Source organism: Leptodactylus fuscus, chromosome 2 (assembly GCF_031893055.1).
Source record: "Leptodactylus fuscus isolate aLepFus1 chromosome 2, aLepFus1.hap2, whole genome shotgun sequence".
NCBI lineage: Eukaryota > Metazoa > Chordata > Amphibia > Anura > Leptodactylidae > Leptodactylus > Leptodactylus fuscus.
The window spans coordinates 106,939,049-106,964,896 of NC_134266.1; the positions used below are offsets into that span (position 1 = coordinate 106,939,049).

Consider the following 25,848-nt stretch of genomic DNA (forward strand, 5'->3'; position numbering starts at 1 on the left):
TTTCTGTTGAGGTGCCCATACTTTTGCACCGGTCAAATTTTGGTTTAATGCATATTGCGCATTTTCTGTTAGTACAATAAACCTCATTTCAATCCTGAAATATTACTGTGTCCATCAGTTATTAGATATATCAAACTGAAATGGCTGTTATAAACACCAAAATATTTAGAACTAAAAATGATTAAGATTAATAGGGGTGCCCAAACTTTTTCATAGGACTGTATGTGGTGTAAGAAGGTGACAGGCAGAGTGCTGGAATCTTGCTATATCTCCCCCAGGATCATGTGTGGTCCAGTGCGGGTCTTGAGTAGGCCTCAGCTCCAGGTGTGAGTCTTTGGCTCATTACTGGCCCAGAAAAACCTGCAGAGCCTGCAATTCAGGGAAGATCCAGAGAGTGAGAGGAGGTGACGGGTCTGTCCTGTAACCCTGAGTCCAGAGAGACAGAGTTGTGCTTGTTTTGTTCGTATGGCTGGTAGTAAGCCACACATATAATTAGGTTAACATTTCTGTTTAGTTAGTGGCTCAGATGAGCAGGATTTTATCTTGTTTTCACTTGAAGTTAAAGCTGTATTTTGCTCCTGAAGTCAAGATTTATTTATTTTCCTGTTTTTTTTTCTAAATAAACCTTGTTTGCTGCATATTTTGTGTCCGTCTTTGACTGTTTGGGTCCGTACCACTGCTTCTACTGAGCTACCTTCCCCACAATTGATATATATATGGGCACACAGCCAGGCACAGGAGTGCTATGTGGCTATTGGAGTGTCATGGTATCTGGTTACCATGTCATGTTTGCATTGCCTCTAAGGTACCGGTAAGAAAGTAGAACCCCTAAGGAATTACTCTATTTTGAAAACTGCACCCCTCAAAGAATTTATGAAGGGGTAACACAAGCATTAGTTTCCTATAAGTGAATGCACAGCAAATGATGACAAGTGAATATGTAAGCTTTGTGGAAAACATTGAGAACAAATACCTTTCTATTTTCTCAGAATCTCCAATGATTGGAAGTCACTCTGGGGCAGGGGAGGGGTCACTTCTTGTGTCTTTTCGCTCTTAAAGTGGCTGTCCAGGATAAAATAATCTTTCTAATCTAAGCTACCCACCCCTTTCCTCCTGGCTACCTTCTAAATTACTTAGGTTACAAAAAAATCCATATTTAGCTAGATCACCGGAGCAGTCATGTGAGCAGAGTGTGAGTAAGAAAGGGAAGGGAGAGAGAGAGGGAGCCGTTGGGAGTCCGCTCTGAGTGAAGCACAAGGCATCATTGTAGTTGAAGGAAAATACCCAGGTAAACAAATGCAGAAGATGCCAGGACCTCGGAGAAAAACCCAGAAAATAACTCAAAACACTGCTAAAGGTATTTGGTTGCACTTACTAACCTATTAATAGCACTAACAGACCTTTTTGGAAAATTATTTTTTGCCTGGAAAAGCCCTATAAGATCTAAACCTGGGGTGGATCATACTTGCACAGCTTATGCATTCCCTTCTTGCCACAGCAAGTTTTGTTGAAATAATTTGGCGATTTTGGAAGGTTTTGCATCACCCTTTTATTTTTTTAGTTGACAGAGTTGAGGGCTTATTTGAGGCAAATTGTGTATTTTATGGATACTGGTTTGGGGCACATATCACTTTTTAAATTATATTTTGAGAGGGAAGATGGTGAAACATGCAGTAATCTGGACACTGTACTCATTTAATTTTTTTTTTCATACTTTAATTTTTTACATATACTTTTTTGATATCCCACTAGTAGACTTGAACCAGCGACCATCTGATGGCTGGTTCAGTAATATACACTGCAATACAGTGTACAGCTAATACTCGCTCTCGAAGCCACCTGTAATAATATGTCCATTTGCCTTAAGGAATTGGCAGCTAAGGGGACATTCAAACTTGCGACCAGTGTCCGCATTGTGCCAATCCGCCGGGTTTCCATCCTCAGCCCCGAGAAACTGGAGAGGGGACGGTTTCCCAGCGGTCATCTTTAAAACCCCATTCATTTGAATGGTCTGCCTGCGGTCTCTCCACGGGGAAACCGTTTTTTGGGCTGGACACAAAGTCCTGCATGTCCGACACTGTGTCCGGCAGAAAGAAACGGATTCCCCATGGAGAGGTTGCAGGTGGACACCTTTAAAAAGCCATTCAAATGAATGGGTTTTAAAGCCATATAGACTATATTGGGGTAAGAGGAAAGTAGTTCTTGAAATAACTTTCTCTCTGCATGTTTCGTGCGGACACCATGTGGAAAACACACTGACCCCATTATAGTCTATGGGGTCTGTGTGCTTCAAAACTCACCACTTGTTAATGTGTTTGGTAGTCCGTTCGGGTGGTCCCCATGCGGACTCCCTGAATGGAATACCGAACACATATGTGAACCATGCCTTATCTGGTCAGTTCCCTCCCAAAATGCTTCAGGCAAACATAATTACACTACGTAAATCTGGAAAAGATCTCACCACCTCAAATAATTTATTATTATTGTTTATTTATATAGCACCATTAATTCCATGGTGCTTTACATTTGGGGGTTACATACAATACACAAAATATACAGGTACATATCATACTAACAGTGATCGGCTGGCACGGTGGGGTAGAGGGCCCTGCCCGCGAGGGCTTACAATCTATGAGGGAAGGGGGGTAGAGACAGAAGGAGAGGGGGAGACTGTACAGATGGCAGTACGGTGATAGTGTTATTGGAGGTTGTAGGCCTTCCTGAATAGGTGAGTCTTCAGGGCCTTCTTGAATCCTGTGATTGTGGGGGTCAGTCTTATGTGTCGTGGTAAGGAGTTCCAGAGTATGGGGGATGCACGGGAGAAGTCTTGGAGATGGTTGTGTGAGGAGTGGATGAGGGCAGAGCGGAGTAGGAGGTCGTTGGAGGATCTGAGGTTACGTATGGGCAGGTAGCGGGAGATGAGGTCAGAGATATATGGAGGGGACAGGTTGTGGATGGCTTTGTATGTTAGCGTTAGTAGCTTGAACTCAATTCGCTGGGCTATGGGTAACCAGTGGAGGGACTGGTAGAGGGGAGCAGCCGATGAAAATCGGGGGGTGAGGTGGATTAAGCGAGCAGCACAGTTTAATGTGGACTGGAGGGGGGCGAGGGTGTTTGCCGGGAGTCCATGCAGAAGGGTGTTGCAGTAGTCTAAGCGGGAGATTATGAGGGCCTGGACGAGCATCTTGGTAGTTTCTGGGGTGAGGAAGGAGCGGATTCGGTGGATGTTCTTGAGCTGGAGGCGACAAGAGGTGTTGAGGGTTTGAATATGTGGTTTGAAGGATAAGTCGGAGTCCAGGGTTACCCCAAGGCATCGGGCCTGTGGGACAGGGGTAAGTGGGGTTCCATTAACTTTGATAGATGGGTCAGGTGGAGGGGCCATACAGGATGGGCTGAAGATGATAAACTCTGTTTTCTCCATGTTGAGTTTGAGAAAGCGGGAGGAGAGGAAGGAGGCTACGGCCGCTAGACAATCTGGAATTCTGGCCAGCAGGGAGGTAATGTCTGGTCCAGAGATATATATTTGGGTGTCGTCGGCATAGCAATGGTACTGAAAGCCATGAGATTCTATGAGTTGGCCCAGGCCAAGGGTGTAGATGGAGAACAGGAGGGGTCCTAGGACGGAGCCTTGGGGGACACCTACAGAGAGAGGGCGTGGTGAGGAGGTGGTGTGCGAGTGGGAGACGCTGAATGTGCGGTCAGAGAGGTATGAGGAGATCCACGAAAGGGCCAAGTCTGAGATACCAAGGGATGAGAGAATTTCTAACAGGAGGGAGTGGTCAACTGTGTCAAAGGCAGAGGAGAGGTCGAGGAGGAGGAGGACAGAGTAATGGCGCTTGGCTTTGGCGGTTAGCAGGTCGTTAGTGACTTTTGTTAGGGCAGTTTCAGTGGAGTGCCGGGGTCTGAAGCCTGACTGAAGTCTGTCAAAGAGCAGGTTGGACGAGAGATAGGAGGAGAGTTCTGAGTGGACGTGTTGCTCAAGAAGTTTTGAGGCGTACGGGAGTAGTGAGATGGGACGATAGTTGGCAGGAGAGGACGGATCGAGGGACGGTTTCTTAAGTATAGGAGTGACAGTGGCGTGTTTGAAGGCTGAGGGGAAGGATCCATTGGTTAGGGATAGATTGAAGAGATGGATTAGGGCTGGAGTGATAACTTCAGTAAGCTTGGGGATGAGATGTGATTGAATTGGGTCGAGCGTGCAGGAGCTGAGGTGGGATTTGGAGATTAGGGAAGAGAGTTTTTCATCAGTGATGGAGGAGAAACAGGTCAGGGATGGGGAGCAGCGAGTAGTTGGGTGGATGGATTGTCGGGGGAGTAGGGTGAGGCTGTCTCTGATGGTGTCAATTTTAGTTTTAAAGTAGGAGGCGAAGTCGTCAGCTGAGATAAGTGATGTCGGAGGGGGGGGGGCGGGAGGACGGAGGAGGGAGTTGAAGGTGGAGAATAGTTGTTTGGGGTTGCGAGAGAGTGCGGATATGAGTGTGGTGAAGTAGACCTGCTTGGCGGCGGTGAGTGCGTTCTTAAATGTGAGAACTGCCTCTTTGTACCTGAGGAAGTCCTCCTGGGAGTGGCTTTTCTTCCAGAGGCGCTCTGCAACCCGCGAGGCACGTCTCAGTTTTTTAGTCAGGTCAGTGTGCCAGGGTTGTCTATTGGTTGGTCGGGCTCTGGAGTTTGTGTAGGGGGCTACAGAATCAAGGGCTGAGGTAATGGTGGTATTATAGAAGGCAGCAGCGGCATCTGTGTCCTGGATTGAGGATATGTCAGCGAGTGGTAGGAGAGAGTCTGAGAGGGTGCAGGTGTCAAGGCGGTTGAGGTTCCTGCGGGGGCGTGGTGGTTTAGAGAGTGGGGGGGTCCGTTGGAGAAGAGAGGGCAGAGAACGTTAGCAGGTTGTGGTCAGAGAGCGTGGATGGAGAGTTAGAGAGGTTGCATATGGAGCAGAGGCGGGTGAATATTAGGTCTAGTGTGCCCCCCTTTGTGTGGGTGGCAGAAGAGGACCAGAGGGAGAGACCAAAGGAGGTGGTGAGGGACAAGAGACTGGAGGCGGAAGGGTGGTCTGTGTTAATGGGGATGTTGAAATCCCCCATGATGATGGTGGGGGTGTCTGTAGATAGGAAGTGTGTGAGCCAGGTGGTGAAGTGGTCGATAAAGGCAACGGTAGGTCCTGGCGGTCGGTATATGATGGCCAGTTGGAGGTTGGCGGGTGAGTAGATACGAACAGAATGCACTTCAAAGGAGGAGGGGCTAAGGGCAGGTAGCGCCTGGATAGGGGCAAATGAACACTTGTCTGACAGGAGGATGCCTCCGCCTCCGCCAGGTTTGTTGTTGGGGCGGGGAGTATGTGAGAATTGCAGACCTCCATAGGTGAGTGCAGCGGGGGAGGCGTTGTCTGAGGGTGTCAGCCATGTTTCAGTGAGACCAAGAAATGTAAAATCATTGCGAATGAAAAGGTCGTGGATGTAGGTAAGTTTATTACATACGGAGCGGGCATTCCATAGTGAACCGGGGAGGGCAGGGGGAGGAGTGAGTGAGATTGGTTTGAGATTTTGGGGGTTCCGTGCTCTAGCACAAGTTGTGGGGAAACGGCTAACAGTGGAGATTTGCTGTGGAGGTCCAGGGTTAGGAGATATGTCACCAGAAGTAAGGAGGAGCAGGGAGAGGGACAGCAGGTGTAGGTAGGAGAGGCTGTGCGGGGGTTGTAGGTGTCTGGGGCGGAAAGCCTGCAGGTTTGTGAGGAGCTGTGCAGAGAAAGTTATATGGTGGGGTAGGAGAGAGGGAGAGATGAGGATTTCTTTACTGACCAGACTGGTTTGGGGTGGAAAGGTGGTTTTTACAAGGAGTGGGAGAACAACAGTGATTGAAATGAGAAACATTTCTGGTAGACAAGTGAGCAGTTTCCAGCAGTTAGTTTGTGTTACCTTCTGTTCCCTTCTGGTTCAATTCTGGTATAATTCTGAAGTCATTTTACCAGGGTTACCAGGTCCCGAATGGCACAAGAAGATTAATCAATCTGATAAGCTGTGGCCTAGCATATGCCTTTTCTACTTCTATCCTTGGAAGCGGAGAAGACGTTTGACCAGGTTCATTGGGGATATGCCTTTGAGGCCCTTCAGAAGTTTGGATTCTTGGACCCTATATTTTCAGCCATATCTGCTCTGTACTGGTCAACGGAGTTTTTTCTTCTCAGTTTTAATGATCAAATGAGACTCACCAGGGTTGCCCTCTTTCCCCCATTACCTTTTCTTTAACTATGGATCCTCTACCTGAGAGCATTAGATTGAATCACGGGGTTTATGGTCTCATCCAGTCAGCATTCCCACAAATTGAACATATTCGCAGACAACATGATAATCACTCTGCCAAAACCGCTTGAATCTCTCCTGGCAGTAATGGACATCCTGAACTCTTTTGGCCAGATCTCCTATTATTGGATCAACGAATGTAAGTTTATTAGGAAAGGCCGGCTCCAGGTTTGTATGGGCCCTTGGACGACAGAGCCTCAGTGGGCCCCTTTTGGAGCAACCCATGTACACTGCAGCAAAAAAAAAAAAAAAAAAAAAATGGGTGTTTTTTTTTTTTTACTGAAGCGGACCTATAGTCCATTCCATAAGAGTTAGATACAACCTGTTCAGACATCAGAAAGTAAAGAACAATTTTAGACAGACATCTGCCCCAAATTCCTCTTTATTTTCTGAATCTGCAGCAAGGTCCAGCAGGGCACTTTTTTTTTTTTTTCAACGTCCTGCACTTATTATTTTCAATGGGAGGCAGAATAAGGAAACAATCTGCCGCTGATTTGTAAGAAAAATCCGCTGCAAAATCAGCACCAGATTCCACCATATGAACAGGGCCTGATTCTGTTAATAGTGCAATGAACACTTTCATCTGTATTAATGGAAGTGCTCAATACAGAGACTGATTGGGCCGCCACAGATACATATACAAATATATACAGGGACTCAACTAGCAAAGACTCGGCCCCATAGCATACTTTTGACTTGGGTCCCACCTGGCCTCCAAACAGTGTAACGCCCCATTTAAACACACCATAATTTCCCACAATGGCCCCTTTTCACAGTATAATGCCCCATAGCAACCCTCCACATGGAAGAATGTCCCATAGCAGCCTGAACCAAAGTACCTGGCCAGAAGTGTAGTTAGGGGTTCAGCATAGGGGAGGGCAAATATGTCCAAGTGAGCCTCCAACTTAGGTATACCAATTATTATCACTATACGGTGACCATATAGTGGTATATCGGCTCTATACAGGGCTCTGCAGATAATTTAGCTCCCGCTCCCGGGGGCAGACATGGGGGAGTCATTAAACTGAGGACAGATGAAGGTAGCAATTAAACTGGGGGGATAAGAGGGACATTAAAATGGGGACAACTGGAGAGGGACATTAAACAATGGGGGTCACTGGAAGAGGACATTAAACCGTGGGAATAGCTGGAGGGGAATCTGTTTGCCTCTAGTTGCCCCCAGTTTCATGTCCCACTCCAGCTGCCATTAATTTATTGCTTCCCCCCCCCCCAACTACTCCCACTGTTTAATGTCCCCCTCCAGTTTCATGTCCCCTCTAGCTTCCGCCAGTTTAAACTGGGGCACCAGGAGAGGGACTTAATACTGTGGGGCAGTTGGAAGGGGACATTACAATGTGGGGACATATAATGTACAGGTGACTGTAGAACAGCGGTTCTCAACCTGTGGGTCGCGACCCCGGCGGAGGTTGAACGACCAAAACACAGGGGTTGCCTGAAGCATACCTCCCAACCGTACCGGTCGGTGGGAGGTATGTCCCAGTTTCAACTGATCGGCGCCCGGAGGACGCCGATGAGTTGAACACACAAGCAATGAAAGCAGGAGCTGTCAGAGCCATCTCCTGCTTTAATGCTGTGCTGCGGCTTCTGCATGTGTAGCCGCAATGTGATGACGTCACATCTCGCCTACAACTATATGAGTGAGCGAGACTGCGGAGAGAGCGGAGGGGAGCATTGGAAGGTGAGTATAAGTGTTGGGTTTTTTTTTCAAACATTAAGGTGAAACATAATGAAGGGGCCCATGAACCTGGGGGAAGATGGGGGGGGACGGCATCACACTGGGGCAGGTGAAGGGGTGGGAACGGCATGACACTGGGGACAGAGATGGAGGGACAAGAAACTGTGGGCAGATGAAGGGGGGGAACGGCATGACACTGGGGGCTGAGATGGAGGGACATGAAACTCTGGGCAGAGATGGGGGAACATGAAACTGGGGAACAGATGGGGGGACATGAAACTGTGGGCAGATGAAGGGGGGACGGCATGACACTGGGGGCAGAGATGGAGGGACATGAAACTCTGAGCAGAGATAGGGGAACATGAAACTGGGGAACAGATGGGGGGAAATAAAACTGTGGGCAGATGAAGGGGGGTCCAGCATGACACTGGGGGCAGAGATGGGGGGACATGAAACTGGGGCAGAGATGGGGGGGACATGAAACTGGGACAGAGATGGTGGGGCAAGAAACTGGGGCAGAGATGGTGGGACAAGAAACTGGGGCAGAGATGGAGGGGGACATGAAACTGGGGGCAGATGAAGGGGTTATATTAAACTGGGGGGACATATAATGTACTGGTGACTGTAGGAGGATTATACTGTGTGGGAGCACATCAAAAATAAATGAGGCGGAGTCAACATAAAAGTGGGCGGAGCTAAATTCACCACTGCGTGCTGCTCGCGCCGTACATCTTGTCCTTCCTTCTGATCTTCAAAAGTTGGGAGGTATGCCTAAAGCCATCAGAAAATACATATTTTCGATGGCTTTAGCCGCTGAGAAGTCGCGCTACTGTCTGCAGCAGCGCTATTCAGCTGGAACGCACGCCGTTAAGGACGCGTGTTCCAAACTGAATGGGGTCAACATGTGGAACTGTATTGCGGGGTCACGGCATTAGAAAGGTTGAGAACCACTGCTGTTGAAGGATTATACTGTGTGGGGGCATATGAAAAATGAATGAGAATGGGCGGAGTCAACATAAAAGTGGGCGGGGCTAAAAATTGACGCACATTTTGTCCCTCTTCTGTTTTTCAGAAGTTGGGAGGTATGTGACAGTAGTGTGAGCCTAGTCTACAAGTGTTATTGCGCACGTCAGTCACTGCATCTACCACTCTATGCTAGTAATATTAGCCTCCCCCTATGCTGAAGCCAAGATAAGCCTTTACTTCACACCATCCCAACGATCTTATACTTGCCACTATTTTACTTCCGCCTGCACACAGAGGCCGGTATACGTGCCTTACATATGATTCTATGGGAGGAAAGAGTCACGTGACAGCACCCGCGTCACTAGCATTCATTAATATGCACGGCACAGCCCTGGACAGGGATCACGGACCGCCTCATTGGATCACCGCCTTCTGCACCCACATTCCCCAAGAGTCTCCGCGACCTGACACGATGAGATCGCAGTCCCCAGGGGGCGCTAGACTGGAACCAAACGGCTATTGTAGACACGCCCAAATAGCGCTAGGCAACAAGATTCGTGCATTACAATTGGATAATAGCGACCACACCCCTAGTCACTGATTTGCCGTATATACAGTTTGGCAATTGGTTGTAAATGGCGGCTTTACGTTACCGGCGATTCTTAAAACTATGCGAGGAATGGTCGGTGGACGAGACCAGGCGAGGCCGAGATCTGGGCGCCTTCTTGAGGCAACGCGTGGCCCAGGCTTTCAAGGAGGGTGAGATCACACAGGTGCGTGTCTGACGTCGTGACCCGGTAGGGGTCATCAGAAACCCATGTCTGCTAGTAACAGCTAGGGGGCGCGCAGACTATAAGATTACGTAAATGACGTACTTTCGGTGAGCTGCTAAAGTTACCGTATTCATGTTGGTAGGAGCGCACTTGTTCAGACGTTCCTGTGCTTACAGGGAGAAGGTTTATGGGAGTTGAGTCACTGCGGCTAAAGCTATGAGCGACTCCCTGGCTATAGGGCTGTATATAAAGAGTCTGTAAGGGTATGTTCACACTGCTACCGTTATTACAATCTTATGACAGATGAGAGCAAGGGACACTAAGGGTCAGTTCACACGTGAAAACCGCCTAGCTTATTTGTGCGAGGTAAAAAACCTCGGGGAGTTTTTTTGACGCTGTTTTTTGCATTCCACGCGGTTTTTGACGTGGTTTTTGACGCGGTTTTCGCTAGCGGTTTTCGCTAGGGTTTTTTTTCCTATATGTGCTATAGAAACTGCAGGCGAAAACCACGCGTTTTTTTGCAAAAAACCGCGCGGTTTTGTGTGCAAAAAACCGCACGGTTTTTTACCACGCGGTTTTCGCCTCCCATTCACTTCTATGCAATTCTTCAAGCGTTTTCCGCCTGAAGAAAGGTCATGTCGCTTCTTCAGGCGGAAAACGCTAGGAGGAAAAAAAAAGCTAGTGGTCTACATAGACCACCATGTTAAAGGAGCGGTTTTTGAAGCGAATTCCGCTGTCAAAAACCTCCCCTTTGCCCACGTGTGAACTAGCCCTAACAGTAGTAGAGTAAGGGGGCTCCATCTCTATCAGCTCCCATTGACTATAATGTAAACAACATGTGATACACATGGTCTGCAGTCATGTTTGTTTTATTCTACAATGGATTGAAGGCCTGGTTCACATCTGCGCTCGATATTCCGTTTGAGGGAGTCCACATGGGACCCCCCCCTTCACCAAACGGACTGTGAAGCACATTGACAAGCGGTGCACAGTGAAAGTACACGGACCCCATAGACTAACATGCGGACAGAAAAGTACTTCATGATCTACTTACCTGTCCGCATGACTCTTGCGGATGCTGCGTGGAAATCACATGAACCCCGTTATAGTCTATGGGGGCCGTGTGCTTTAGTGAAAGCACACTGCTTGTCAATGCGTTCAGGGGGGTCCCCATGTGGATTCCCCAAACGGATTACCGAACGCAGATGTGAACCAGGCGAAAGTATGTTTTAGGCTGCGGTCACACCGGTGCTGAATCACTATTCTCGGACTCCGTATCCAATTCAGCGTAAACTATGTGGAGACTTATTTGTGCAGGATTTGACACTGAGCTGTGAGGAACCCCCTCTGATAGTATGAGGCTATATTAGAGTACAGTCAGGGGGGAGGGGCCTCCCTCACAGTCCACTGATGATGTTAGGCTGTAAGGCCCGCCTTTCTGACAGTGGGAAGTTATTGGTGCTGAAATTAAAGTTGTCCGGTATAAATATAAATCCCTACACTAATCTAAACAAAGATGTAGTATAATTGCCCTTTATTCCCCTACATATAATATAATGGTCCTCAAATGAAATCTAATGAACCCCACATATAATAAAATGAACCCGACATAGTTGATGTTTAAAGGGGCACTATCATTGGGAAACTCATTTTTAACTAAACATATACTTGCATAGACTTTAGAAAGGCTATTCCACACATACCTTTGGTATGTTAATCCCCTCAGTAGTTTTTTAATGAGCCCATTTTTATTTATATGCTAATTAGCATCCAGCGTACACCTGGAAGTCTCAGCGAGCACTGTCTGCTGTGTGTACAGCAGGGGCGTAACTACCGGGGAAGCAGCGGAGGCAGCTGCCACAGGGCCTGAGACGTTAGGGGCCTGGCGACAGCTGCTACTGCCGCGTTTTTTAAGTGACGGCGTGGACCCCACAAGCACTATTAAGACCCCCATGTATAACGATCGGAGGCCCGGGAGAGGTAAGATAACATAAAAAACTGTGTTACTTACCTCTCCAGGCTGCGGGCAGGCGTCGGTCTACTTGCGTGATATCATGTGACCCGCGGCGCTGGGCCCCGGTCACATGACGTCCCGGAAGATGGCCGACAGCGAATGCAAGAGAGTCGGGAGATAGGTAAGTAACAGTAGTTTGTTAAGTTTGTATCCCTCTGCGTCTCCGATTATTATACTTTCGGGTCTGAAAAGACCCCAGAGTAAAATATTTGTTCATGTGTGTCCACAATGGGACATAATACTGTGTACTGGGGCCAGTATGGGGACATAATACATCTCCCTGCTCTCGCACACAGTGCTCACTTAGACTACGAGTGCTCATTGCTGGCTTATTGGCATATGAATAAGAATGGGCTCATTCAAAAACGACGGAGGGGATTAACATACAAAAGGTATGTGACAAATAGCCTTTCTGAAGTCTATGCAAGTATATGTTTAGATAAAAGAGTTTTCCCGATGATAGAGCCCCTTTGAGGAGCAAATGCTACGTTGCATTCCATATTTACCACTAGGGAGGCTTAAGGGTACCATGAGCCTTAGGGAGCCTTCACAAGGAGTTTACGCTCGCTCATTCTGAATGTAAATCTCATTCAGAGTGAGCGGCGTAAAAAACAGATCCCATTGACTTAAATGGGAGCTGGCATACGCGCGCTACCCATTGAAATCAATGGGAGGCTTTTTTACGTATTGCTTTCAATGTGATACGCGTGCGTGTATGGACCGTTAGGGTGCTCCATGGCAGTGTTATTCCCCATACAGTACTGTGCATGAGCTGGCCATGCAGGTATTGGGGCATGCACAGTACTATAGGGGATGATGATACAGAGACATTACTCAGTAATGCGCAGAACTGGTTGCTGGATTGTCACTCACATGATTTCAGTGAAGGAGCCATGATATAGACTCTCACCAGAAAGCCGTTGGGTGGGCTCTAGACATTTCAGTCCAACACTGGAGTCTGTCGTCCTTTACTTTGTTTTAGGGGGGGGGGGGGGTGTTAACAATGAACCCATGGGTTCTAGGTTGGTCACTACCCTAACTCATGTTACTGGAGTTGGCCCTGCTATTGTATTCACTGCTACTTACCTGTATCATGGTGGCTCCCTGAATAACTCACTGTAATGATATAAGTAACTAGTGGTGAGTAGAGCAACTCATAGGCTGTTTGCTGGTTTTGACCATATGACCAGGGATAACAACCAGCTCGATAACCTTTCATTCTTCACAAACTAAACTTGGAAGATTTATAAGTGATGCTGGACTCCCTGGAGAACACTTTTAACAAATCAGCTACTTCTAGGCCTGTGCTCCCAATACATATCTCAAACCAAATATTTTCTTTGTGGCTTCTTCTTTGCATAGTCTGTGGGTAGCGTATTTGTTAGCACTGTTGCTTTGCAATGCTGGGTTAAAACCTGACAAAAAGGCCATGTTTGCATGAAATTTGTCTATTTTCCTAATATTTTTGTGGGTTTTCTCAGGGTGCTGCTGTTTTCCTTCCACCCACCAAAAACCTCTAGATGGGTAAATTGTCCCTGGTGAGTGTGTGTATGTGAGCCCCAGTAGGGACAGGGGGCTGGCTGGTCAGAGTTAGGGCTCATTCACACGGGGCAAAAGGGGGCAGATTTTGACGCCAAATCCACCCCCTCACAATAGAGGTCTATGTAGGCCACTAGCGTCCTTTTTTCCGTGACTGGAAACAAGCTGCCCTTTCTTTAGGCGTCCGCCTCACGACTGCATCCTCCGGACTAGGCCCATTCGTTTGGGCCTACTCCGAAGCAGGAAGCCGCGGCAGGCGTATTTTGGGCCTATTGTGATGCGGCTTCCCAAATCAAAATTCGGACCAAAATACGCGGTCACAACCCCCATGTGAACTGGCCCTTAGACAATCTGTAAAGTGCTGCAGAATATGTTGACACTATAGAAATGAATAACAAATAAGTAGCTCAAGATTTTCATTGGGATCATGGTTCTAGAATAAGTCAACATTTTGTCTGAAATTCCTTCTTGTATGCTCCTTGGTAGGGCTCGTTCACACGGGGGCGTTGGGGGTGGATTTTGACACAGAGAGTGACGCGGAAGCCGCGTCACTCTCGGGTCAAAACCCGCCTGCCACAACCATTGCAGTCGCGGCTTTCCCCTCTAGCCGGCTCAAATGAATGAGCCGACATTGGAGGGTGCCGCGGCTTCCGCCTGAAGAAAGGTCATGTCGCTTTTTTTTTTTTTCTGCTAGCAGAAAAAAAAATGCAATCTACATAGACCACTATTGTAAAGGGGTGGATTTTGAAGCGAAATCCGCTGTTAAAATCCGCCCCTTTGTTCAGTATTTCTGTGCCCTCATTAAAGCTGAGACTTTGCTGTATCTGGTAGTATTAAGCATTTATCCACCAAATGTTACAGTGACGCGGCGCAGGATGTAATACAGAGAATCCTGCCCACAAAGTGCAACATTTTAACTTCAAGGGACAAGAAAATCTGTGTACCTGCCTATTTAGCCTGGCAAAGTAACAAAAACCAAAGCATTGTACGCAGGTGGTGTAGCGTAGCCGGGGGGACTTGGTATCTCTTACTAGTGACTGTGTGTTTTCTTACAGTTTGGAGGAGGAAGAGGGAGGGGGTGTCTGGCATCATAGTACTCTGATATACGGCTTGTCTGCAATTTTGGATTTATTGTACTTATTTGTCCAATAAAAAAGGTTGTATGGAGAAGAGACACCCTTTTTGTGTAAGGTGCAATTTGTGCGCTTTGACACTGACTATTTCTTCTGAGTTATTTGTTTTCTGGGTTTGGTACGTGGGCAGGTAAAGTGACGCACTGGTTGTTTTCTTCTCTAATGATTTCTGCTCATGTTCGGTAGAAGATGCAGAGGTTAAAATATCTCGTAGCCTCACGCAGCCATTGTCGACAAGACTGAGCTCTCTGATATGAAGCATCAAATGTGTTGAATACTTCATTCATCCATTATATCATTACCTTTCTAAGCTTGTGTTAGTGCTTTAGCGCTTCTGTTTTTTGATACATGATGGCAGCATAACTGATCCTAACAGATGTGATATCCTTCCATTTACCTCTGCCTAGGCTCTGTTCATATTTCCTGCAAAATCTGTTTTGAACAGTTTTCTTGACAGAAATTGAAGGCTTCAGTCAATCAAGCCAGATTTTCTTAAATAAAAATGGCAGCATACTGTGCTTTTACTTTCTTGCATAATGCAGACACTTGACAGAAAACTGCTTTGTTTTTTGCCCACCATTGACTTTTAATAGGAAGAATACAAATGGCAGGTTTCAGTCAAATCCTGACGCTTGCCTGAAATGAGAGAGGCTTACTCGTCTGTTTTTGGAGCTTTCATGAAAGTGAATGTAAGGCCGTGAAAGTGAGGCCACGTCTCCATTCCTAGCAGTTGCAAGACGAGGTCTGGGGGCTACCATTCTCGCAACAACTATGGGTTCTGGCTCCCATTGCACAACCAAAGATCAGCGTCTCCCTGTGACAACTCTTTATTCATGTTAGTCACATTGCTCAACACTTAGATGCATAATCATACCACAAGTAAAGGCTCGTTCACATCTGTGTTGTGCTTTCCGTAATGTAGGTTTCCGTTTCCTGCATAAAACAGAGCAGGAGACGGAAGCCTGCAGGAGTCTTTCATACACATTCATTTGAATGGGTGAGAAAGCTGTCCGGCCATGAGCGGCGGTGAGCGTTTTGCACTCTCCGCCGCGAAACTGGGTGTTATAATCCGGACACAGAGTCGGACATGCAGTACTCTGTGTCCGGATTAAAAAATCCGGTTTTGCGGCGGAGAGCATAAAACGCTCACCGCCGCTCACGGCCGGACCCGGTCTGTGCTTTCCGTCTTCTGGCATGCAGAAGACGAAAAGCACAGAACGGAAAGTAGAACGCAGGTGTGAACCTAGCGTAAGTAAGATGTGAAAAGGTGTCCTAGTATAATAGTATGGAATGTTATGGGTCATGTCTGACAAAAGGCGAGCACGAATTGTGAACAATCGCTTTAGAAAACAAAGGCTTCTTGACGCCATCTGATGGTTTGACTTCAGAAAAACCAAACTTAAGTCTTTCAATCCACATCACCAAGAGACTATAGGTCTGTTTTGTCCAAGAACACTCTTCATTTTAGTTAGAATTACCATTTAAAGACACTTGGTCCATTCTGATCACATTTGATGTTCTTTATGAATTGCAGCGCTCACTGGATGTAACTGACTGTCCCTCTTACTGTGATTGACAGTAGACCGGCTAAGACTGTCGCCCTCAGGCCAGCCAAAGCCTTGAGCCAGCCCTGTAAAGAAGGTGACTCAGTTTTGGCGTGAGAATCATGAGCTATGTTACCTGTATAGCACATCCTGTCAGATATGCTGTATCTACAGTTTTATAATAAACTGCGGAACCCCTGCTAGCGAAATCTTTTAATGAAGGATGATACTGTGCCTCTGTCTGGGCTCACAAATGAGGATGCTTACAGTAGGTGGCATGAGAAGATAACCAATTAAAAATCTCCTGAAAATTGCAGGTTTATGATGGCTTTATTAGTCACCACGGATCATGACTCGAAGAAGTGATCCAAAACTGGAAACTGCAAAGCTCTATAGAAAAGTTTTTCTCTGATCACTATATACATATTCCTCATCCACAAATAAAACGCAGCATTGATTTTTAAATGACTGCACACATGCTTTCAGGGGTTTTTTCTTGGCCCATTTCGAAGACCATTCACACCCATTGTAGTCTGTGAAAATCACAAACTGCACCCATGTGCTATCTGTTTATCATAAATCCAAGATTCTAAACATCAACATTTAAAAAAAAAATGGTTGATCTGTTTAAGCAAAAATGAACGTAACGGAAAAGGTGAGTTCACATTGTTATTTAATGTCTGTTGTTCTCATCTGGCAAATGATATTAAATGACAGATGATGGAGTCCCCACTACTGCTAATATTCGTTGCTAATAAGAGCAACTGACTGTAGTGTGAAATACTGTACTGTCTAAGGCTGAAGCCCCACATTGCAGAAACGCAGATTTTTTTTTTTTTTTTTTTTTTTTTTGTTGCTGTTTTTTGAGTCCAAGCCAACAATGGATACAAAAGGAATGGAAAATATATAGGAAGTTCTTCGCCTTCTCTCTTCTACTCCATCCACTCCTGGCTTTGGCTCAAGAAACCACATCAAAATCTGCAACAAAAAAAGCTGTGTTTCCACAATGTGGGGCCTTAGCCTAAAAGTTAGGCACATCAAATTTAGAGCAGACAATCTTAAAGGGAATAATATAGGAAAATGGGAAAATGTACTCAGCCCTTCAGAAGAAATAGCTTTATAATGTCCAAATTCCACTCCCAGTCATTGGTGTCCGGCATGGAATCAAGTCTCCTCTGCTCGAGGCAGATGAATAACTTTGAAAAAGTAGATGGATCCAGCCGGAAAAATAAATAAAGACGTAGCTTTTATTTTTCTATAACATAATAAAAGTTTCAACACCGCCCAGCTGACTCGTTTTGGATTGTATCCTTAGTCATAGCTTGACTAAGGATACAATCTGAAACGCGTCAGCTGAGGTCTGTTGAAACTTTTATTATGTTATAGAAAAATAAAAGCTATGTCTTTATTTATTTTTCCGACTGGATCCATCTACCTTTTCGAAGTTAATTTTAAAGGGAGTCTGTCAGCAGTATATTGATTAAAACCCTAGTCACAGTATCTTGTAGAGGTGATTCTACAGTTCCCAAATATGCCTTTTTTGTTCAGCTTTGGAGGCCTATTTCCACGTGTGTGACCTCAAACAGTGACTCCACTATCACATGCCTATGACTCTAGGCTACTAAGTGAAGTGACTCTGAAATCTCAACATCCACATAGCTGCTCACCACCCACCACTTACACAGCTATACCCAGAGGTATCTCCTATAGCTATGATAGCAAGTGATGCCAAAAAAATGTTTACAAGTCCAGGAATACCAAACATGAAGTTAATGCTGCGATTTGCCCACAGCGGAAAGCTCGTGGGAAAACTTGTGCCGTTTTGAAGTAAAATCTGCGGTGTGGACACAGTGTGGTTTTGGAAATCGCAGCATGTCAACTGTACCTACGGAAACGGTGGCGGTTTCCCCATAGGTATAATTTAAACAGAAAGTCCGCAGAGGAAACCTCTTCCGATTTTTCTATCTAAAGCGCTGTGGGAAGAACCACAATGTGTTGCCACCAGTTTTTTTTTTTTTTGTTTTTGTTTTGTTTTTGTTTTGTTTTTTGCAGCCAGACATCGCTTGGGGCCTTAGCCTAAAACATACTTCCTCTCAGCTGGGAAGAATATGCAAATCTGTCTCCCAAGATGTAAACAGGGAGACAGTGCCTCTGTTATGCTGCCCTCTATAGCAAGCACCCTGAACAACATGCCCGACTTCCCAGAAGTCTTTACTGCATGATGCGAGGTTATAACCAAATCAATTTCTCAGCTGCGGACAGCACCGTTTCTGTCTCTTTGGACTTCATCAGCGCAGCCTAGAGAGAATTGATTTGGTTTAAGTGAGAGGCTGAGAGACCAGATGTCTCCCTGTTTTCATCTTGGGAGACAGATTTGCATATTACGTTATCCCCACATAGACGTTATCCCCACAATCTTCCTCTCAGCTATAAGTAATTTTGGTTGGCTATGGCCTTGCAGGCTTCCTTCCAACTATTCAGTAAAGAATTACCTCTCCTTTCCCCACTTGGCATACGCGCTACACTGCACAAAAACCGTAAATGACACAAAATTCCTAACTATGGTTCATACTCCGTTCATCACACCAGGCATATGCTGTCTTGATAAGCCTGTCAAATTATTACACTGTGTAACTTTACATCTCTTATTAGGTGGCTTCAGGGTATGGGGGCACTCGTCCACATTAGGGAGAGTGTTTGCCTACATAGGCAGTACGGAGACTTACAAGTCATTCCTGCTCTGCTAGGGATTCTGGGTAAAAAATATGCAAATCTAATCTCCTGGATGGAATTAGGAGAACAGAGTGCACTCTGTACACCACCCTATAGAGGGCGGCATCCTTAACATCATGAACGACTCAGTTATAAAGTCTTTTAATCATAATGTGGATTTAATTGCTAAATCAGTATTTCTGTCCCAAAAGGAACAGATTCCCAACTATGGACGCGCTGTCCATAGTTGGGAATCTGTTCCTTTTGGGACAGAAATACTGATTCGGCCTATTGGGCCATCCTCAGCATAGTGTAGGGATACTGATTTAGCAGAGTGAGAGACTATAGACCAGGGTATGGGGGCACTCGTCCACATTAGGGAGAGTGTTTGGCTTCATTTATGCCTGCAAGATTTGGCGGAATTTTGGTTACCTTGTCACAACTTAGGTTACTTTTTCATGAAGCAATGCCTCTTTCATACAGCCATAAAAGTGGCTAAAACACTTGCTAAATATGCAAGGCATGAAGTAAATCTGCCATATTATGTCTAAGAAATCAGTAGGACTGTATACTGTCTGTGGAGAAGAAGCAGGCATTATACACTTAGAGAAATCCTCCATATGTAGAACGCTAGATAATCATTTCCTTCAGTCAGATGCCCCTTCTTATGGAGGTGGTGGGGTAGTTACCTTCCATTATTGCTTCCTCTGAAGTTGGCGCCACCAACAGTCATGTGATGTGCCTCTCCTTCTGTACCACTCCGTAACGTAATTGTACATATAAATTATTATTGGGATGGAGCACCGAATGACAACTACTTGGAGCAATGTTCTTATTTGCTTCCATTTCCACCATGATCAGTGGTCCTGTGCTGATTCTGTAGCACTGCTTAGTACACTTGGACAGGAAAGTACACCAGCTATTCCCCTTAATAATTAATATTACTTCTTCCATGTGTTTTTTCTTCTTTCTAATATATGTGCCTTACTGGAATTGCCTGTCACTGAATATAAGAGGTGCAATGTGTCTACTGCTGTGTTGAGCATTACATATAGCTTTGCAACTATTCAGTTTTTTTTTTTTTTCTCAATTCCGCAGATTCAAGATCCAGAAGCCTGTGACCAAATGTATGAGAGCCTCAGTAGGTTAAACAGCAACTATTACAGAGAAAAGGTACTTTAGTATTGATGGTTGAGTTTTATTGCATGTCCGACAAATTCAGTTACTTACACTTATGCTCTGATAAAATAGAAAGAAAATATTGAGGGGAATTGACTAAGGGTGCATTCACATGGCAGAGTTTCAGACTAGACTCGGACCATGTGTTGGCCTGCACTTTATGCCGGTGGAGGGATTCCTAGCATTATAGTTATGAGTTGCTAGGAGTCCCTGACTAACAGTAGCATAGATGGCTATGATTGTATGAATCCCTCTATCTATGCTGCTGTTAGTCAGGGACTCCTAGCAACTCCGATAACTATAATGCTAGGAGTCCCTCTACCGGCGTAAAGTGCAGGCCGGTAAATCTGGCCAACATATGGACCATGTTTCAAGGCTGAAACTCAGTCGTGTGATTGTGGCCTAACCTATCCAGGCCAGTTTTGATTTAAGAAATAAAAAGCTTACCACTGCGTTTCCTGCATTGGATAAGACTTACGGTATTACTGATAAATACAGTATTGTGCAAAATTTCTATGCAGATGTTGGGGAATATGATGCAGAGTAAGTATACTTTCAAAAATATAATTGACAGGTTATTTTTGTTCATTTGCATTATTAGTTTATTATTTGCATCAATTCTTCTAGGTACACTTAGGGTGCATGCACACTACGTAACGCCGGGCGTGTATGAGAGCCGTACACGCCGGCATTACAGCAGACTGCCGAACACTTCCCATTCACTTCAATGGGAGCGCTCGTAACAGCGGCGTTTACGAGCGCTCCCATTGAAGTGAATGGGAAGTGTTCGGCAGCCCTGCTGTAACACCGGCGTGTACGGCTCTCATACACGCCCGGCGTTACGTAGTGTGCATGCACCCTTAGACAGTTTTTGAAGGACTTCATGAAGGAGGTTGTTCTAAACATCTTAGAGAGCTAACCGCAGAGCAGGGTTGGTTATAAGAGTGATGGAGTATTTACAAAAGAGATCCTTATCCAAATACTAGGGTGAATATACACCAAATAAAATATAACTTTTAATAGTTTATATATAAAGTAAGTTATATACAAAGTAAGTCAGTAAACCCAAATAATCACATATATATGGAAATCCCATAGAGACTAGAAATCTCAGTATAGGCAGTATGGTACCCATACTGTCTGCCCAATCCCTTGGGTGATATTAAAATCATTTAGAAACGTGCTAATGCTTTTCGCCAAAGACTAGTGGGGACATTAAGTGAAATAATTACAAACTACAGCAACCTATATGGGGACAGATACCAAAACCAGATAAATGTTGGTGTACACATATATGCAATGATGTTACAGCTTGATGTATGCATTCATATGTCCCCAGATGGAGTGTTAGCAGGGGAGGCAGAGGAACAAGACCTCTGCCCCCTTCCCCCTGTTGAGCTCTGAAAACCTAATAATGGGGCAACAGGGGACCTGCAAATGTATTAGTAACTAAGCTAAACCAGTGCAGAAAATGTACTGGTTGTGTGTCCCCCCCCCCCCCCCCTCTTGAGTAACACACCTTTTACTAAACTCTCCCCATGTTCTTTATTGAATATCTATCTGAGGCTGGGGTCTCATGTTGCTAAAAACGGTGGGGCAAAAAACCACTTGCGTTTTTTTGTAAATTGAAGCATGTCAATTATACCTACAGAAATCCATATGCCATGAGTAAGGGAGCAACCCCGAAACATGTAGGCTCTTGTTACCCCTACTGCTGCACATGAAGTTTTTATATGTAAAATAAAAGCTACGTTTTATGATACATGGATGGCTGATCATTCGTGCTGGACCTTGCTACTTTTCATTCATTTATACCTACAGAAATGCTGGCGTTTCCATAAAAAAGAAGCAGAAAGACTGTAGAGGCAACCTCTATGGACTTTCTATGAGAGAGGCTGCAGAAAAAAAAAGTGCGTTTCCGCCATTGTTCTGCAGCGTGCATTGGCTCACTACTTGGGGCCCTAGCCTAAAACAATCTATAATAATAAATTTTATTTATATAGCGCCAACCTATTCCACAGCACTGTACAATTAGTAGGGTTCAAATACAGACAGAATCTGAGCCATGGGACAGCAAGATCCTTTCCAATACCAATCTTGTTCTATCATTCATGACCTAGTCTCCTAGCATTGAAAGCTAATAAAAATGTCTTGTCATGTAAGATCTTTTACCTGAAATTTCTTTTGTATGTGAAAATACATATTATATGTGCTTACAACTCAGCAGCTATTCATAGTGCTGTGGCCGATGACATAGATGATACTGATCTTTGCTTCCTTAGCATGGGGAAATCAGCTTTGCCATATTATTACCATGATATGGAAACGCTGCAGGGTATGTAAATGTGCGTGGTGAGAGAGACTGCTGTCATTGTGCAGATACACGTCATCTATCTTCAGACTGTTTGGAGGGTCATGTATTCTGGTTAGATTCATTACTGACTAGAATAAACATTTTACTTCATCTCCATTGTAAACAATTATATAGATTAAGAGAAAACAAGTTGGTATTTGGATTTTAATGGTGAACTGTGCGACTGTCTCATACACATTTGTCAGGTTTAGTTATCGTTAATCTAAGCATGCAGTTACACTGTCAGGTTTTTTTTTTTGTTTTTTTTTCTTGAATTGTTTTGAAACCAAGATTAGGAATGGATTAAATGAGTAAACACCTTTGTGTCTAGCAAGTTTTGGATGGATTGGTTTGCTCTGATATCTGTGTACAAATGAGGAGCTAAATCTGTTCCAATGAATTCATATTTATTTCTTTTATTTGTATAGCACCAACATACTCTGCAGTGTCTTACAGGCATTGTGAGCCCTATATGGATTAGTGACTGACATTCTAATTTCCCTATTAGTATATATCTAGAGTGCGTACCTATGCCAGTGCTGCAAGGTCCGTCCCCCCCCCCCCCCACCTCCAACCACTGAGCCACCTCACTGCCCCTTTAGTCCAGGAAAAAAAAAAAGATTAAATTCTCCATTTACTGCTGCATAAGTGGCCATATATCATGATGGTTTGAAAATACTATGATGCATAACTGTAAGTTGATAATAGTGATGAATTCTGCAAACGTGTAGGCATACTTGAAGGGGCATCTCATCAGAAAGTTCACATCTAAACTGGTAGCTTTTGTCAGCTGATGAGTTTCCCTAAAGCCATTCCTCTTATTAATGGGATGTTTATAGCTGGTTGCCTAGGTCCTTGGCCTGCTTTCCTATTAAACCTTAGGTGGCTGGGTTGGTGAAATCACTCCCTGCTCTCTAGCGAGTGAAAACTCACATTTTGCAGGGGAACAGTGGACTTGCTCGAAGTTGCACACAGTTATCTTATGTACAGAGAAAACAGAGCTGCTGAACAGCTCATGGCTGTAACCTTTACCAGGGCCCCTCAGCCAAATGCAATTGGCTGACATGATAGTCTGCTCTGATAAAACAGAGGTTTGGAGAACTCCTGAGAACCCATTTACCCCCCCCCCCCCTTCTCTAGACAGCAGGGAGTGGGCACCAGACCAGCCACCCGATTATAAATGGTAACCAACTTTAAACCCTGTGGAGGAATAATCTGCTTTATCAGGTAAAATAATATAACATTGGTAAAGGATTGGACTTCAGAACACTCTTCAGTACTACACCTAGTAATGCTATAAAAAGATGGCTTCAGTTTAGGACAAGCTTTGGAACACATTTTGGAAAGACAACTTAATACTTTATTTCTCCTTTTACATGGTAAAAGTATCCACGACTTCAAGACACAAGCTTTACAGAAATCACTGCAGATGAATATCGAATGGTGCTTGCAACCGGTAAGACAATGTTGAATCTACAAGTGTGATAACAAGAAGGCCTCTTATATAGAATGGAAGGCTGATTCCTACTGAAATGCAGAGTACCATTGCTGCCATGCTTTGTAAGAAATCTCAGCCATAACATTAGGGGCATAACTAACCCGTATCCACACAAGCGCCCCCTTTCCTTGTTCCCACATATTATAACGCCCCATATACACACACACTATAATGTCCCAAAGTGGCCTCCAAACCAAATAATAACCTATAGTTACTCCTCCACACAGTAGAATGTCCCATAGCATCCGCCATACAATGTAATGTCTCACGGTGGCCCCTATAGTGTTCATTGCAAAGATTTCCGAAATTTTTGTTGGTTCATCACCCGCAAACTATTATACTGTAAGGTCCCAGACCCAGAGTATAATGATCCGAGGTCCAAGGGGGAAAAAAAATGAAAAAATTCCTGGGCTCCGGAAGACAGTGTGGAGTCTAACCAGAGCCCTGGAGAGGTGAGTAATACTGATGGGGTGTTTTTTTTTGTTTTTTTTTGTTTATATATAATTTGCTCACCTCTCCTGGGCCTCCAATTTATAATACTCTTGGATCTGAAGAGACTTTGAGTATATTAGCAATTTTAGTTTGGATGTTTTCAGCCCAAACAGAATTGTGGGGTTTGCCCAAAAAATACTCTTGCTGCGGGCTTGAAGCCTTGCATACCAGTTCATGCCCCTTCAGCCTTCCAGGGGACCAACATGCGTCCCATATCGTGTTGCTGTCAACGACGTCCTGACTGTGTTCAGTGGCAGCGATGAGGTATAGGACGCACTCCTGGAAGGCTGATTGGGGAAATGATCATGGACAGGAGCAGGGATCGGTAAGTAAGTTACAACAGCATATCACAGCCTATGTAATCCAAAAAAAGCAACAGGGGCTCACCGCAACCTTTAAGGTCGCGGGCCTTGTAGAATGCAGAATGCTTACAAGACAATCGCTCAGAACTTTCCTATAATATTGTATACAAATTAACATTCATTTTCTCTAAATATCACTGGAGATGGTGAATGCCAAATGTAGGACAGGAATATTTCTATTCTGTGAGTAATTCTTGTATTACTGCTCCCAAAGTGAATCAATGTCTTTTATACTGACAGATACTATGAAACAGATGGATGATGCGAAAAAAGGAATGTGGAAAAGGCTCAAAGACAAGTTCAATGTGAAATCCCCTCAGGATGAAGTGAAGGAGTAACCCCTATTATTATCACATAATTATATTAATATCTGCTCTTCCTCCCTTCCAGTACAATTCCTACTTGCTCCGTATATGATCACTCACAATAAACAGACTTTTTCCTTCCCGTTTCTTACAGCTTCTTGCTTTAGCCTATAAAATGGTCTGTGAACTCTTTCAATTAACATGCTCTGTATATTTCATCTACATTACATGATTATATAGTATTATATAATATTGTGTGTGTGTGTGTATATATATATATATATATATATATATATATATATATATATTTTTACGGGCCGTAATAACAGCGCTAAAGCTCTGTGGAAAGAACCGCGACGTGAATGCTCTGTGGTTCTTTCCACAGCGCTTTCAACAGAAAGTTTGCGGAGTTTTCCTCTGCGGACTTTGTTACAATTATATCTGTGGGAAAGCCGCAACGGCTTTCCAAATCGCAATGTGTCCGCGCTGCGATTTCTTCCGCAAAGTTGGGATGGGATTCGCATGAATCCCATCCACTTTGCCTGCACTGTACAATGCTGCGAATTTTATTTTATTTTTTTTATTTATTTTTTTTTCTTCACCCAAGCCCCCCCCAAATCGCGGCGTTTACGTCCCGTGGGGCCTTGGCCTTAAAGAGTTTGTCAGCAGGAAGATCGGTAACAGGCTAATAACAATATTTTGTAGGGCAGCTCCTATATGTTCCTTTTTTTTTTTTTTTTTTTTTTTAACGTATTTTATTGTTATGCAAATTCACTGAAAAGGGCTTTAGGGGTATTTGTTCTCCCACTGTGGCTTCACATTGCTGTAGATATTTATCACTAACTGCCACCCCCCCCCCTTCCAAATTGCTTGAGTGATTTCTTTTAATTTGTCTACTGTTAAAGGAGGAGTGAAGCCTTTAGAGAAGAAGAAGAAACTCTCTAAAGCAGGGGTGGGCAATTAATTTTCCCATGGGGCTGCATAAG

At 44.7% G+C, this 25,848-nt stretch overlaps 2 protein-coding genes across 2 annotated transcripts in view; one reads left to right on the forward strand and one right to left on the reverse strand.

Annotated features, from left to right (window-relative positions):
* Positions 1-25,848, reverse strand: part of ITPR3 (inositol 1,4,5-trisphosphate receptor type 3) — a 356,707-nt gene that overhangs the window by 59,895 nt on the left and 270,964 nt on the right. The gene's annotated exons all lie outside the window — the stretch shown is intronic.
* On the forward strand, positions 9,443-25,006 carry UQCC2 (ubiquinol-cytochrome c reductase complex assembly factor 2). Its single transcript, XM_075262706.1, has 4 exons — positions 9,443-9,731; positions 19,772-19,846; positions 23,592-23,661; positions 24,798-25,006. Exons 1-4 carry the CDS (start codon positions 9,594-9,596, stop codon positions 24,893-24,895), a joined length of 381 nt encoding a protein of 126 aa, XP_075118807.1. The 5' UTR covers positions 9,443-9,593; the 3' UTR covers positions 24,896-25,006.